Raw genomic sequence first — 14,295 nt, 5'->3', positions numbered from 1 at the left:
ATTATTGTGAAATAAATAGTATTTTCAAGCCACAACATTACGTATGATTGCAAGCTGTAATTCCTCATAAAACAAAACAAAGTTAGAGAACCACTGGTATAAATAGTTTGTCTGTAATTTCTTTGATATTAATTGAAATCTACCAATATTATGGGACAAATAGAAAGAAAACAAGATGATCTTACTTGCTTAGAGCACAAATTCTCACATTTTAGATTATTTTTGCCATGAAATAACTTGAAAACAGTGCAGTTATGATCTAAAATCTGCTGAGCTAAACCTCCAGTGTGTCAAGATCCCAACCCTGTAAAGGATAAATGCGTTAAATGTGTTGTAAATGTTAGAGAGGACATATTCCCTGCATCCCACTGTAATCTTACTCTTTTGGTGGCCTTTAATAGCTTGTGCATGAGGCCCCACGGTGTCCTCAGAAGAATAGATACTTTGATCTTATATCTGACTCCACCTAGTGGGCAGAAAACCTCCCTGACGTCATATGAGGAAAACGAAACTAAGCGGTGGGACTTTCTGGTGAAACAGTCAACACAGACTCCGTACAGTATTTAAGGAAGCTACGGCGGAGACTCGCTGATAGTTTGTCTCTCAGCACCAATATTTGCACATTTCATGACTCCTGAGCCTGAAATCTGCTGCGTTTGAGCTCAACACTCACCACCTGCACTGAAGCCTTGTCACTACAGGTAGGACAGCTTTGATTATCGAAACTCTGGACAGAAAAAGACACAAATGACATCAATATTCAAAACTTAGAAACTACTTGAATATTAGAAGTGGATGTGTATTACTCTGTACTTGGAACGCCAAACAACACAAGAATTATATTCACATTTGACTGTGCAAATAAAGGTTTCTTCCACACGAGAAGGATAAACTGGTTCTAAAAGTCCCATTCATCCCCTCTTGACCACCAGATGCTTTCATTTCTGGTCTTTACTTGCATGATGTTGGTGTTGCTGATCATTAAATAGCATTGAAACCATTGTACTGGTGAGAAGAAAGCAAAATAAGTGGTTTGAGGTATTTGACGATTGAGATACTATTATAGAGACTTTCTTCACTGTTTACATGGAGGATTATGCATAAATTTGAGCAAAAATAATATGTTATAGCAATATGTGATTTGTGAAAGTTCCTGTTGATGCAACATTATTTTTATGTCAGTAATCAGTGATAATAAAGGTACAATAATCTCTCTAACTTTGATCTATGAGGAGCTAATCAATTCTAAATGAACTGGCAATGTTCGAAAATCATTTCCTTACGTGTTATCCAACGGTCCAGTAAGTAAGAGCAACATAAATAATATAATTGAGATTATAACATAAACAATTTTAAAATATAGTTCACCTAATTCAAACATAATACGTTTATGTGAACATCGACATGTTCAAATTAGAACGAACATGGTTGGAGTGTTGGAGCACAGAGAACTGTTTTCTTTCCAAAATTGTACATAGTTTCTAAAAAACAAAATTGTACTCCTTTATTTTGTTTAATAGTCTTCTACATTTGTTCACGTAACCATACTTCCTTTGTACACGTTATATTGAGTTTAATTTTCTATATGCACAGCCTGTCCAAAAGAAAGTCGCCACCTGGGTTGAACTGAGCAAATACGTAAGAACCTTCCATTGGATAATGACTGCAGTGATGAATTCGTTTCAGCTGGAAACAACTTATTTAACCCTAGCTGATGCAGTGAGGAGCATCTCATTTCTTAGACAGCTATGTTGGTATCGTGTGGTTGTAGAAAGGATGTTAATCTGTCTCAGAAGGGTCAAATTATTGGCCTGCAGTAAGCAAAGAAAACTAAGGAGATTTCTGAAACTAATAAATTCAGGTTAAGAACCGTCCAAAGCATCATTAAAACCTGACGGATAGTGGTGTACCATCATCTTCAAGGAACAAATGTGGTCGATCACGTTGTCTTGTCTGATGAGTCCAGATTTACCCTGTTCCAAAGTGATGGGGGCATCAGGGTGAGGCAGATGAAGTGATGAACTCATCATGGCTAGTGTCTACCAGCCTGTGGGGGTTAGGGTTATGATCTGGGGTTGGTCAGGTTCAGCAACGTTATGTTCCCAAAGAATGAGGTCAGCTGACTACCTGAATAGACTGAATGACCAGGTCTTTGCATCAATGGGGCTTTTCTTCCCTAATGGAACGGGCATAGTCCAAGATGACGATGCCAGGATTCATGGGGCTCACATTGATAATGAGTGGATCAGGGAGCATGAGATGTCAGAGTCCAGACCTCAGCCCCACTGAGGATCTTTAGGATGTGCTGGAGAAGACTTGGCAGTACAAGATCTTGGTAGAAATTTATTTCAACTCTGGACAGAAATAAATGCTGACACTTTGCAGAAGCTTATTGAAATGATGCCACGACAGATGTGTGTCGTTCTCAGAGCTAAAGGTGGTCCAACAAAATATTAGAGTGTGTGACTTTTTTTTTTTTTGAACAGACAGGAAACAGCTCTTAATGGGGAAGTCTTAACCCGGTTTACTGTAACTTTATGTTTTTATTGCTTAATACATGTGGCTTTGGTGATTAGAGTACTTACAAGTACAATTTTAAAAGCGTTTGTAATATGAGAAGACAGTTTCGTTCTGTCATCATCTCCACCTACTTCCTCTTTCTCACAACTATGAAATTGTAAATATAGTTTTCCCACCTGCACCACAGTACTGCAGAAATCAGAGAGTGGACACACGCAGATTTAGTTTCTCCTAAACCTCTGAACATTGTTTTTATATGGTCAGATTGACAAACTCAGTTTTATCATATAGCCTATTTCTGCTGGTGTATGTTGTAACTTTATGATTCATTTTGTAATGTAGGTTTTTATCATAAACCACTTTGTTACCTTAATTTAAAAGGTGGTCTAAAAATAGAGTTATTACTATTGCATTAACAATATTTGAAAATTCATTTAATTTTTTTATAGCACAGGTCTTTCTTAAAATTACTCTTTCATATTTTTGCGAATATATAAACACACAGTAACAAAATATACAAAAAAATATAACACAGAGAAATAAAAAATCTAAGTAAATAAATAATTAATCACACAAAGTAATTGGTTCATTATTTAGCACTTGAAAATAAAAAAAATAACCAAGTTCAGTCTCACTAACTTAATGTAACCATTTTCCAGATTTTCTGCATTTGAATGAAGATTTTTATCAAAAATATTATGGCTTACATTTATTTTTTTGCTGTATGTGCTTCCTTTGTACACCGATATTGGCAACATACTTTTTCTGCAAAAATTGAGCTATAAAATGACTCAAAAGTGTCATCTACAGGCAAACATGGGCATGATTCAAATAGTTAAATACATACGGATAATTCTGGGCATGAAACAGCTAGACTTTCACAGCTTCTTTTGGTCAAATACGCCACATGAGTGTTACTATTCAGTGAAATATATCCCTGAAGCGTGTGTGACAGCAGGTCAGTGTAGTTACAAATAATGTGCGGCGCTAAATGGAGTCTTTATGGTATTTTTTTGCTGTCTCTGTAGAAATGTCTCATCAAAAACCGCTGCTCAAGCCGTGGCTGCGGGCCAAGATTGACAGTGGCAAGTTTCCTGGTGTAATCTGGACAAACTCAGAGAAAACAGAGTTCTCCATCCCCTGGAAACACGGTTTGAGGCAGGACTCCTCTGACACTGACAGCCTCATCTTCAAGGTAACGGCCATGGACAGTCTTCATAAACGATGTGATACTGTAGTGTGTAAATAATCCAACTTCTATTAGGTTGTAGTTTGTGCGTTTTGTGTGATTCATAATAATTTCAATCGGTTTCTCCCTCCCAGGCCTGGGCTGAGGTGAGCGGAAATGGCCGGGCTCAGGGAGACGCCTCAGTCTGGAAGAGGAACTTCCGCAGTGCCCTCCGAGCTAAAAGCTTCAAAATGGTTTCTGATAACAAGAACGACGCTGCGAACCCCCATAAAGTGTTCCACTGGCCGGACGAGTCGGCATCAGGAGGTGAGGATCCACCAACTGGGTCCTGTCTTGTACTGGACAGCAACCAAGATAAAAAGAACTGTTTGCTGCGATGACAAAAAAGTGAATTAGATGCATTTGCTGGCACTTGGTACTGAAAATGCAAAGAAAAAAACCCCAAAAATGCTAATTTATTAATATATCACAATATTTAGCTTGTGTGTTGTAATTATTGTTCTTTTTTCCACTGTAACTAAAAAGACACATTTGGTTTTCACGATGAATTTCAAATTGCGCAAATGCAAAAATCTGCTAATACAGCAGGTGCACCTCATGTATGCTAAGATCAGCTCTCCACATGGATTTAAGATGAGCACCTTTCTATCTGATCACCTCCTCACCTGTTTTATGCCTGCTCTTTTCTGTTTCTCTGGTTGAGACGTGTCAAGGGAACATGTAAAAGCAGAGCATGCAAGTGGATACTGTTTGTAAAAGCGGATTATAACATTGAAGGTTACATATTAAAGGCCAGTCAATAATGAAAAGATAGTAAGCATAGATCTTTGCTTCCACTCTCAAAGCTAACTCTTCTGCTGGATCCCAGGAACAAGATGAAGCTGACTTGTTTGAGGATTTTGACCTCACTGCACAAGACGTAAGTGACGCCTGTGTGTTCTACTTATAGGAACGTAGGGATTAAAATGGAAACGCTATGCAAATGCTGTGAAATGAAACACTTGATTTTGATGTGTATCTGTGGTCTCTCAGAGCCAGCTTGGTCCATGCTTTGATGACCTCTACCTTGGAGAAGAAGACAGTGTGTATCTTCCAGGTAAAGCAGCTCTGTTTTTCAGTATTATTTTACACATACTTTAATAAAACGCATGTTTTCAGTCTGAATGCTTCTGAGCTAATCAATATCAACCAGCAGAATCCTCAGCCAGCCAGGATATTCTCCAAGAGTGTCTGAAGGGACTGAACATTGGCCCTGAAGCAGGTAAGACTTATCAGCATTTCCTCCTTACTGCTGCAGTCAGAGCAGAAAAACAACAACAATAAAAAATAATTTCCGAGGTACTTTCCTAAAAAACAGTTTTTCAGTTTCTCCAACTTTTCCACAGAGAGAACCGCAGGCTTTGAGCCTCCTCCCGAGCAACAGCAGCCCCAGAATCAGGTTGTGATTGGTGGATGCGCGTTGCCTGGGCAACAGCAATATCCAGTAATGTTTGAGGGTGCAGCCTGTGAAACTGGGTTGCCTGAGCAACCAGCACATCCAATGGAGGGAGCAGTGGGAGGGGCCTGTGATGGGCAGTTGGTGGCACAGTTCCTACATACAATGAAAGAGACTAGAGATGGAGATAATTTCAGTAAGTTGGTGGGGGGGGGGGGGGGGGGGGGGGCTGCTACGTATGACAAAAACACGAAGAATTCACACACAAATGAAATCCCTTTACATAATATTCACATCAAATCTGTTTGATAAGGCTGTAAGATACAACCTGTCCTGTCAGTATGGTTGATATTAATCAAGATCTGCAACCATTTCATATTTCTCCCGTTTCTGAATCTTTAGAGACTCATTTCAGGATCATAGTGTACTACAGAGGGGTGAAGGTGTCTGAGCAGACGGTCGAGAATGAAGCAGGAATCCGCTTAGTCTACAGGTAACATCAAAATATGCCTTTCGTCAGACAAAACAAATGATCAGCTGTCCTATTTTGACTTGAAACCATCTGGTTATTGTTAAAAACGCATTTTTCATGTTCTTGCCAGGAGTAGTAAATGAAGAAGGTTGATGCCACTTTCATTTCTGTATGTTAAATGTGCAGCTGGAGCCAGAAGTGGTTTGTTTATTCTGCACAAAAAAATGTGAAAAGGACAAGCTAGGTCTACATATTTACAGCACAAACATGAGAGTGGTAACAATGTTCTCATCTTTCTCTCTGCAACAAAAAAGTCAGCATATTCCCTCAATGTTCTCTGTTGTATAACAGTCTATTCAGCTTGAAATGAAATGAATAATGTCTCCACATCAGCCCTGAGCTCAAGGGGACAGTCTTGGATCATGAGTCAGGCCTCTCCCTGGTTTCTCTGCCAACTCCTGGAGTCATGCTGGATCAAACTCAAGCCAATCTGACCCAACGGATTCTCGACAAACTGGGCGACGGCCTGGACGTGGGGGTGTCCAGCCACGTGGTCTACGGCCAGCGACGGGGTGAAATCAAAGCGTTCTGGAGCTTCTCCAAGTTCGACCAGAACCAGCAGCCCCAAGAGGTTCCTAAGCTGGAGCCGCAGGCGCTTTACCTGTTCAAGGACTTTTTGCGAGGTGAGTAAAAGGACTAATTATTTAGCTTTTTGTTTGCATACACATGAGTGAACAGTATCTTTACATGCGCTTTACATGTAGGAATACTGGACTTCATTGGTGGCAAAGACAGCCCTCCCTGCTCCCTGTTCTTCTGTCTCGGGGAGAAGTGGCCTGACAGCAGGCCTTGGGAGAAGAAGCTCATCACAGTGGAGGTGAGAGGACTTTTAAATTATTAAAACACACAAACACTGTTTTGCTCTCACACACCTTGAAGCGGTATTTCAGTTTGGCACAGATTTTTTATTTTTTTTGCTGCACAAACTTCTATTAAATTTCATGAGTGATCAAACCCACAAAATTGCTCACTCAAGGGAGCTGTACTCAGCAGCACTTTTCAAGAGGCAATTTTGTCTCAGTATTGATTAATAGCACTGAGGGAACAAAGCCTGAATACCGGTGCTGACAGCTGATCCTTCAGTCGTAAAAGGTTTTCAGCTCTTGAGCCTCCACACAGGAGTGCATGCTGCGAAATGAACAGCTCATACAAAAAGTTATTGTAATGAAACCAACCTGACATGTCCTGTTGCTTTCTCAGATCTCATGGCTGCTGTCAAACTCAAATCTCGACCTTGTCATTCTTGTCACTGCGTCTGACTTTCGCTGCCTGTTTTTTGTCCGTCTCAGGTGGTCCTGACTTCAATGGAGTTTCTGAAAACTATGGCCGTTGACGGTGGTGCCTCCTCCCTGCAGTCTGTGGAGCTGCAGATGTCCCTCGAAGAGATGATGGAGTTGTGCTGATGCAATCTGCTGAGCCTGAAAGTCATTGTTTACCCTTTTTTTAAAATCCTCAATCTTGACATGAAAAACTTAAAGGTCTATAAACATTTTAGGTCTTGAACGTTCACCAAACAGAATAGATAATGTAACAATAATAATAATAATAACTGTAATAATAATTGTGCTAGTGTTGGATTGGCTGGATTTTGCTCAAAAGAAATATATTATTTATAGCTTGATATTTAAATGTAAGTCACTGATTTGATAGGACCTTTCTTACTTAAATAATATTAATGGTACTAGTGTAAGAGAATGACCCAAAGAGAAAAGTTCTGTCACTCAGCTCAACGGGTAAACTGTAACTGTTTCCACTGGCCTTTCACTCATTCTACTTTCTGCCCCTGTAAATACTGTGTTTGTGCTAAATAAACGTACTCCTCCTAAAGCAAAACAGCAGGTTTCCCTCTAAACTCACATCTTTGTACATCAATGTCAGACGTCACGCAGAAGCTCAGTAATCATGTGTGAATTGTTACATGTATCAGATAAAGAAGATAAGCGCAGCACGGTAACAATCCCCAGCCAAAATAAAACAATTTAATGAATGCACTGTAACAACACCTAACACCACAAACAGAAATAAACTCTACTGTTCCGTCACAGCATAAACAAACAGCAGTATAAAGGTCAAGCTGATTTAACTGCAGATGGGATCTCAGCATCTGGAATCCGCCTAAATGTTTTGTATCATGAGACAGTTTTCACACAACACGCCCAATTTACATCTGAGAACATGTTTTGTACTGCATCACACCACACACACTGCATAGAGCGAAGAACATATGCTGTGCAGATGTTTCTTCCATCTCGTTCTATGCAGGGGTCATGAGTTCACGTATCTGATGTGGCATGTTTGGAATTTCCTCTAAAGCAACGCTCTGCACAAGACTGCATGAAGCTAATTTAAATGCACATAATGTGAGAACAAGCAGTAAGATTTTAAGACTTTATTCAAACATTTATGGGTTATTATCGCCATGAAATCAATTCCTTCTCAGGAGCTACTACTGATTCAGAGTTTCATTCAAACCAGTGTGACCTTATTGCTGCTCTAAATTATTAGTCTGCATCCAAAAAAGAAAAAAAATTAAACAACCTTTTTTATCCTTTCTTAAGTTGTCAGAGTGGCTAGCTGGGTCTGGACAAGAACTGCAGCTCTTTCCTTCTGCACCATCCACACAGTTACAATAGATATTTATCCACTGACCAACTTGAGAAATGGGATAATCAGGAAAAGAAAAAAATCAATAAAGTGAATGAGTGGATTTGACATGTTTCAGTCCTTCTCTCCTTCACCTGCTTCACCGTCATTCTCTGACTCAGACTTTGCGTCCTCGGCAAGAGAGTTGCCTCCAAGTCCTGACATCGGGACGAGCTTCCCTTCTGCATCCACTTCCATCGGCTGGATGATGTTATCCCTGCAAAAACACGGGAGATATAAAGGTCATCAGCAGTAAAATTACTCCCATTCTCGTGATCAGTATTTAGAGGTTTATGCAGATAGTTTTATTGCCAGCAGAGTTTGATAATGTAACCCTAATCATGAAGCCTCCTCTCAGCAAACAAACTTCACAACAGAGCATTAAAACAGGATTGTTATGTCTATTATATATGCAATGAAGACTAGAGTCTTTAAGTTGTTGTAATGCTTTGATAACTGAGATTTAACAGCCTTATGCAATATTTTAGTTTTACTACAGTTAATTTTATTATATCCGCTCTGCTTCTTTTAAAATGAATGATTAAACGTTTACAGCTTTCTTTCTAGTTTTACTGTGCAGGGAGTCAATACCAGTTCATTTTCAGGTCACACTTGGAGCCTCATCTCTTTAATGGCTTCCTCGGGGAATGTATTTATTAGGACAATTTCAGCCTTTTAAGACTCTCCTGTTTCTTCAATAGCATCAGAGAGATTTTAACACAGCCTGTCTGTAAGCGTTTTACAAACCTAGACAGCTTGTTGAAGAGTATGATGAGCCTCTTGGCCTCCTCCTCCTTCTCCTCCTCCGTCATGCCCTCCATAGGATCCGGCTGCTCCGCCTCCACCCGCCCCGTCACCGGGTTGATGCGGTCTTTGAGCTGCCGGTACTCTTCGGTGTCGGAGTCGGAGTCGCTGGAGTACTGGGCGTCAGAGCTGGAGGTCCGGGGCCCCTGACCTCCCAGCAGACCTCTGGTGGCCAACAGGCCCGCTGCATTACCGTAACCTGTGTACTTGACAAAACGGCTCACTGGAAAGAACAAGTGGAGGTGGAAGAAGATGACGGGAGGAAAGAAAGTAATGCACACACTGAGGAAAAATAGTTTAAAATTGGTGTGAAATACACAAAATAAGAATTGTAAAACTCGAAATTATACTAGATAGATAGATAGATAGATGGATAGATAGATAGATAGATAGATAGATAGATAGATAGATAGATAGATAGATAGATAGATAGATGGATAGATGGATAGATGGATAGATAGATGGATAGATAGATAGATAGATAGATAGATAGATAGATAGATAGATAGATAGATAGATAGATAGATACACTCAAAAAATTATAAACACAACACTTTTATTTTTGCTGCCATTTTTTATGAGATGAACTCAAAGATCTAAAACTTTTTCCACGTACACAATATCACCATTCTCTCAAATATTGTTCACAAATCTGTCTAAATCTGTGATAGTGAGCACTTCTCCTTTGCTGAGATAATCCATCCCACCTCACAGGTGTGCCATATCAAGATGCTGATTAGACACCATGATTAGTGCACAGGTGTGCCTTAGACTGCCCACAATAAATAGGAATGATACATCAAGTAATTTAAAAGGGAATTTAGGGGAAGACAATGATTTTTGTCAATTCAATATATAAAACTAATTTTAACACACAGTGTCGTTTCTGTATGACCACATTGCAATTTACTCTTTCTCTATTCATCCAGAAGAGTGACAGGCTTTAGGCTTACCATTTTCTTTGCACAGGACAAAGATTAGGTCAGCAGCACAGTGTTTGACATCTGTGTCTAGATGAGTCATGAGACGAATCAGACGACTCTTCACTGTGGAGCCTTCCTCGGGTCGATGTGATACATCTCTCAGAGGAGGCAGAATCTAACGAGGAGGAAAAGTGATCAGTTTAACACGAGCTGCAAATATGTACAGATGAGCAGAAGCATTATGAGAACTCAGAGATGTTGTAAATGTGAACTGAACAGTCAGTTCTGGTAGCCAATGTACTGGATGCAGGAGAAATGGACAAATGTAAAGAGATGAGGTTTATAGCATGCCTCTGGTCAGCAATAATAAGCGCCCATCAACAGTGCACCTGCTGCAGTGTGTCGAGGGAAGTGTTGGAACAAGTCTGATCTGCTATGGCTCCAATTCATAACTTACAGGATTTAAAGGTTGTGCTGCTAACATCTTTGTGTCTGATAATACAGGGCGCCTTGAGAAAGTTTATGCTTAGCAGGTCAGATCTGTTTTGGTGGCTCTCAAATGACCAACAGTATATTAGAGATTAAGGGTGGTCATAATATTGTAAAAAGCAAACTGTGAAAGTTTTCTCAAAGGTATCAATTTTCAGGAATCTTACATGTTTCCTGGTGTAGTGGCGTGTTTCTCTGTGGGCCCTGCAGCTCTCTGTCAGTAGATTGAGGATCGGTGTCAGCTTCTCTTTGATCTTATCCCCCTGAAAAGCACACAAACAAAGAAACCCTTCTCTGGCTATTTCAGTATTAGCAGACAGATGGCCTCGCTTTCAGACTCAAATATGCAAACTTCTTCTTTGAAACAAACTCTTCGAAAACCACACGTGGTGTTGAAAGGTTTGCTCCGAGCATAACCCTCAACCTTTTCATATCGCTTCCTCCCTCACCGACTCCAGACGTCTCTCCATGAACATCAGCAGCATGTGCACGCAGTCCATGTTGACCCCCTGACACTGCTTTGAGTCCGGCTCCAGAGGAACCATCAGCAGCACGTCGAGACACTGGAGAGGCAGCGCTGACAGCAGGTTGACCGTGTGACTGTGGGATTAAGAGGAGAGAGCAGAGAGACATAGTATTTGGTTTGCTCTGGCAGGATGGATTGTTGTATACTCGTGAATACCAAAATACAATAAATAATATACAGTTCTTTTGTTGAGAAACAGCAAATGGCCTCATCAATAAAGCCAAAGACCTCCAGTGACACTACCTTTCTCTCCCCACTATAGTGACTGACTCAGTGCTTTACACAACTTTTTAAATTGATTATTATCTTCTGTACATCGCTACTAGTTGTTTGCACCATATACTATGTAAATTTGCACATTTCTAGGCAAATAGTTTGTACATTCCTGCACACTGTAAATATCTCTATTACTTCTAATTTACTTTTACTTTTTATTTTGCGTTTACTCATAATTTCTTGGATTAGTTACACCTGCTACTTATTTGATTTATAACAGTCATTTACTATTTGACTTGCAACACTTGCTTTAAAAAAAATTCTCCTTTTTTAAAATGTTCTACTTTTCAGTGTTTACTGTTACTGTGCACCAAAATACCACCTCAAATATGTCCTATGTGAAAACCAACTTGACAATAATTCTAAAACTAAATAAGAATAATTATCGAAAAATTATTTATGACTATAATTACTTGATAACTGAAATCAGCTAAGCTTTTTTGCAGCAAATTATATTACAAGCAAATGACTTCAGAGTCAAATTACTCTTGGATTTTAGAGGCTTGGATACAGTAAAGCAAATTTCTTTAAATGTCAGCATTAATTATTACATGTTTAAAAACACATTTGCCAGAAGCTCTACAATAGTAGATTAAATTCATGGCCTTATTTATGTGATTTCTACCTGCATTGCACATACTGGTAACACATGATTAAACAGTACATAATATATATTTCACGACTGTCTCCACAGCTATTTTTCTGTCCAACTTCACATCGTGCTCACCCCTGCAGCTCATCAGTGTCGTCCGACAGCGTACATTTCCTCATCAGGCAGAGTCGCAGGATCGCCACCAGGTGTCGGTACAGAGCCGCATCGTCCTAATGACAGAAAATGTTAGTTCCCTCATAATCTGGGATGATAACGTACGAGACACGGCTGGGACACAACAGACAAAGATAGCACAGGATTGCATTTATTCTGTTCTTTAGTTAATGGAAATTTTATGGATATCCTCAAAGAAACAGATGTCAGCCTTATCTCAGCACTCCTGTTATAAGTTTCTAAAATGTGAGCTTCTCCTCCTGTATGCAGACTCATCCTTCTTGTCTTTTCTTTGACACCTGAAGGCTGACAGCTTTATTAAATCCTCATTTTCACTGACCTCACTTGGATCCTGCCTGTGGGTGCTGTGGGTGATGTTGAAGAGGATTTTGAGGATCTCAGTGACGCGCTGAGAGGCTTCCAGAGAGATGGGTGGTGTCGCGGGGTCCAGTACACACTCATACTGGTCCTTCCACTGCACCTCCAGGCAGCTCTCCAAGGCCGTTGTGAGGATCGACACTCCTCCCTCCTGAAGAGAGGAAAACAGGAACAGGAATCTTTATATCAGAATACACTGAGGGCGATGCCATGAACAAAACGCGAGGATGGTCATTATCACAACATTTACTGCATGACTTTTCACGGTGACTTTGGTGTATGTGAAGTAATGTTACCTGCTGAAGCTGAGTGCTGAGCTCTGGCCGTAGTGCAGTAATGAGGAACATGAGGCGTAATTCATAGAACTGAACGCTGGAGGGAGACGAGCAGTTCACACTGGAGGACAGACACTCTATGAGGCCACACAGGAGCCTGACAGGAAAAACAGAGAGAGACGCTAGCTGCTGGAATTATGTTGATTTGCACGATAGCCAAGTTAAGGTTATGACACCAGAGAATGGCGCTGCTCCTGACACCAGCCATACACAGACTGAGTCATGTCTCAGTCAGCCCTATCAATTTTCCTCTCCCAGACTTTAATTGCATTTGTTGTAACATCTTCAACAGAAACAGGCTATGAACTTGTTTACCTCAGGCAGAGTTTGATATGTGTATATATTCTGGCAGGATCATCAAATAGTTCATTGAATGTTTTTCTGCTTTTTATCTTTTTTTTTTTTTACAATAAATTTCTTCCTTTGTGATTGTTAAATGCTGCTGCCACAATACGGACTAAAAACAAGCTTTATATTAACGGAAATGTGTTGACATTGTGTGTGTGCCTTGTGAGGAAGCCCACCTGAGGCCACTGAACCCTCTGCCTGCGCCCAGGTGCTGTTATACACCACGTTACACAACACCTTCATGGCCTCCTTTTCTCTGAGCCTCCTCCCCTGACTCCCCTTCCTCCTCCTCCTCTTCCTCCATCTCCATCTTGCTCTCCCTCCGGTCCCTCCTCCCTCGCTCCAGCACCTTGTGATGGAGGCCGCCTCTGTGCATTTCGTTGATGCTGGTCCTGTGGCTCCCGAACCAGCTGATGCTGTCCATGTCCCCGCTGGTGGCGATGCTGATGTCGCTCTTGGCATCTTCATCAAAGGCACAGCCTTCCTCGTTTGTCGCTGGCGTCAGCTTCGCCTTCGTCATCGTCAGTGCGACTCTGTAGCGCTTTGGCCTCAGCAAGAAGCGATGATGTTGTCATAGAATCAGAGTCGGGGTTGTTGGCTTCGTCGCTGGACGTCCACTCGTGGGTTCAGGCCGGCTAGTTGGCCAGAGTCAGGAGAGCGCTGTCGGTCACCAAAGGCCCAGGACCTTCTTGTCCCCTGGACAGAATCCTCAGGGTGCGTAGAGTACCCTCAACAGACGACATTGACTCCTGTTCTATGAACCTCATGAGGACAACAGCTAAATTCTGGAGACAGGAACAGAAAAACGTTTACAAATACTCAAAGGAGACTTCTGACAAAACCCTTCACAAGCAGACAGTGAGGTACCTGTCTGAGGATGAGGCCGCGATCCTCCTGGTCGTACTCATCGAAGTCGGAGTCAGAATCAGCGTGTCCCCACTTATTTTCTGAACTGGTACAGCAGTTGAAAAGAATTCATTAAATCAGAATTTTCATACTTCTTGTAACTATTTAAGGACTAGCTCAGGGTGTCTGACATGCAACAAAAAAAGTGTATTTCAATAAAATGTCTAAACTGTGGCAGTACTGTACCTCCTCTAGTTTCTTTGCTTTCAGTGGCACACAGTCCAT

General features: G+C 40.9%; 2 protein-coding genes across 3 annotated transcripts; one reads left to right on the top strand and one right to left on the bottom strand.

Annotated features, from left to right (window-relative positions):
* The first annotated feature begins 487 nt into the window (after positions 1–487).
* On the top strand, positions 488–8,388 carry irf3 (interferon regulatory factor 3). 2 transcript variants are annotated; one of them, XM_051939721.1, is made up of 11 exons: positions 488–701; positions 3,549–3,715; positions 3,844–4,015; positions 4,555–4,628; positions 4,742–4,805; positions 4,902–4,970; positions 5,095–5,340; positions 5,547–5,637; positions 6,010–6,299; positions 6,381–6,493; positions 6,966–8,388. In XM_051939721.1, exons 2-11 carry the CDS (start codon positions 3,551–3,553, stop codon positions 7,077–7,079), a joined length of 1,398 nt encoding a protein of 465 aa, XP_051795681.1. In that variant the 5' UTR covers positions 488–701; positions 3,549–3,550; the 3' UTR covers positions 7,080–8,388. The 2 variants fall into 2 exon arrangements, with proteins under 2 accessions (XP_051795681.1, XP_022075430.2); XM_022219738.2 differs by having other exon boundaries at positions 489–701; positions 4,905–4,970.
* LOC110969604 (synembryn-A-like) lies at positions 8,051–14,295 on the bottom strand. Its single transcript, XM_051939985.1, is given in 14 exon segments — positions 8,051–8,536; positions 9,067–9,346; positions 10,077–10,221; positions 10,703–10,798; positions 10,985–11,135; positions 12,065–12,159; positions 12,444–12,632; positions 12,778–12,913; positions 13,341–13,354; positions 13,357–13,416; positions 13,418–13,655; positions 13,657–13,949; positions 14,032–14,116; positions 14,252–14,295. Coding segments are annotated over 14 exon segments (1,968 nt in total). The 3' UTR covers positions 8,051–8,394.

Source organism: Acanthochromis polyacanthus, chromosome 19 (assembly GCF_021347895.1).
Source record: "Acanthochromis polyacanthus isolate Apoly-LR-REF ecotype Palm Island chromosome 19, KAUST_Apoly_ChrSc, whole genome shotgun sequence".
Taxonomy (NCBI): Eukaryota; Metazoa; Chordata; class Actinopteri; family Pomacentridae; genus Acanthochromis; species Acanthochromis polyacanthus.
This window is presented reverse-complemented; position numbering and strand designations above follow the sequence as displayed.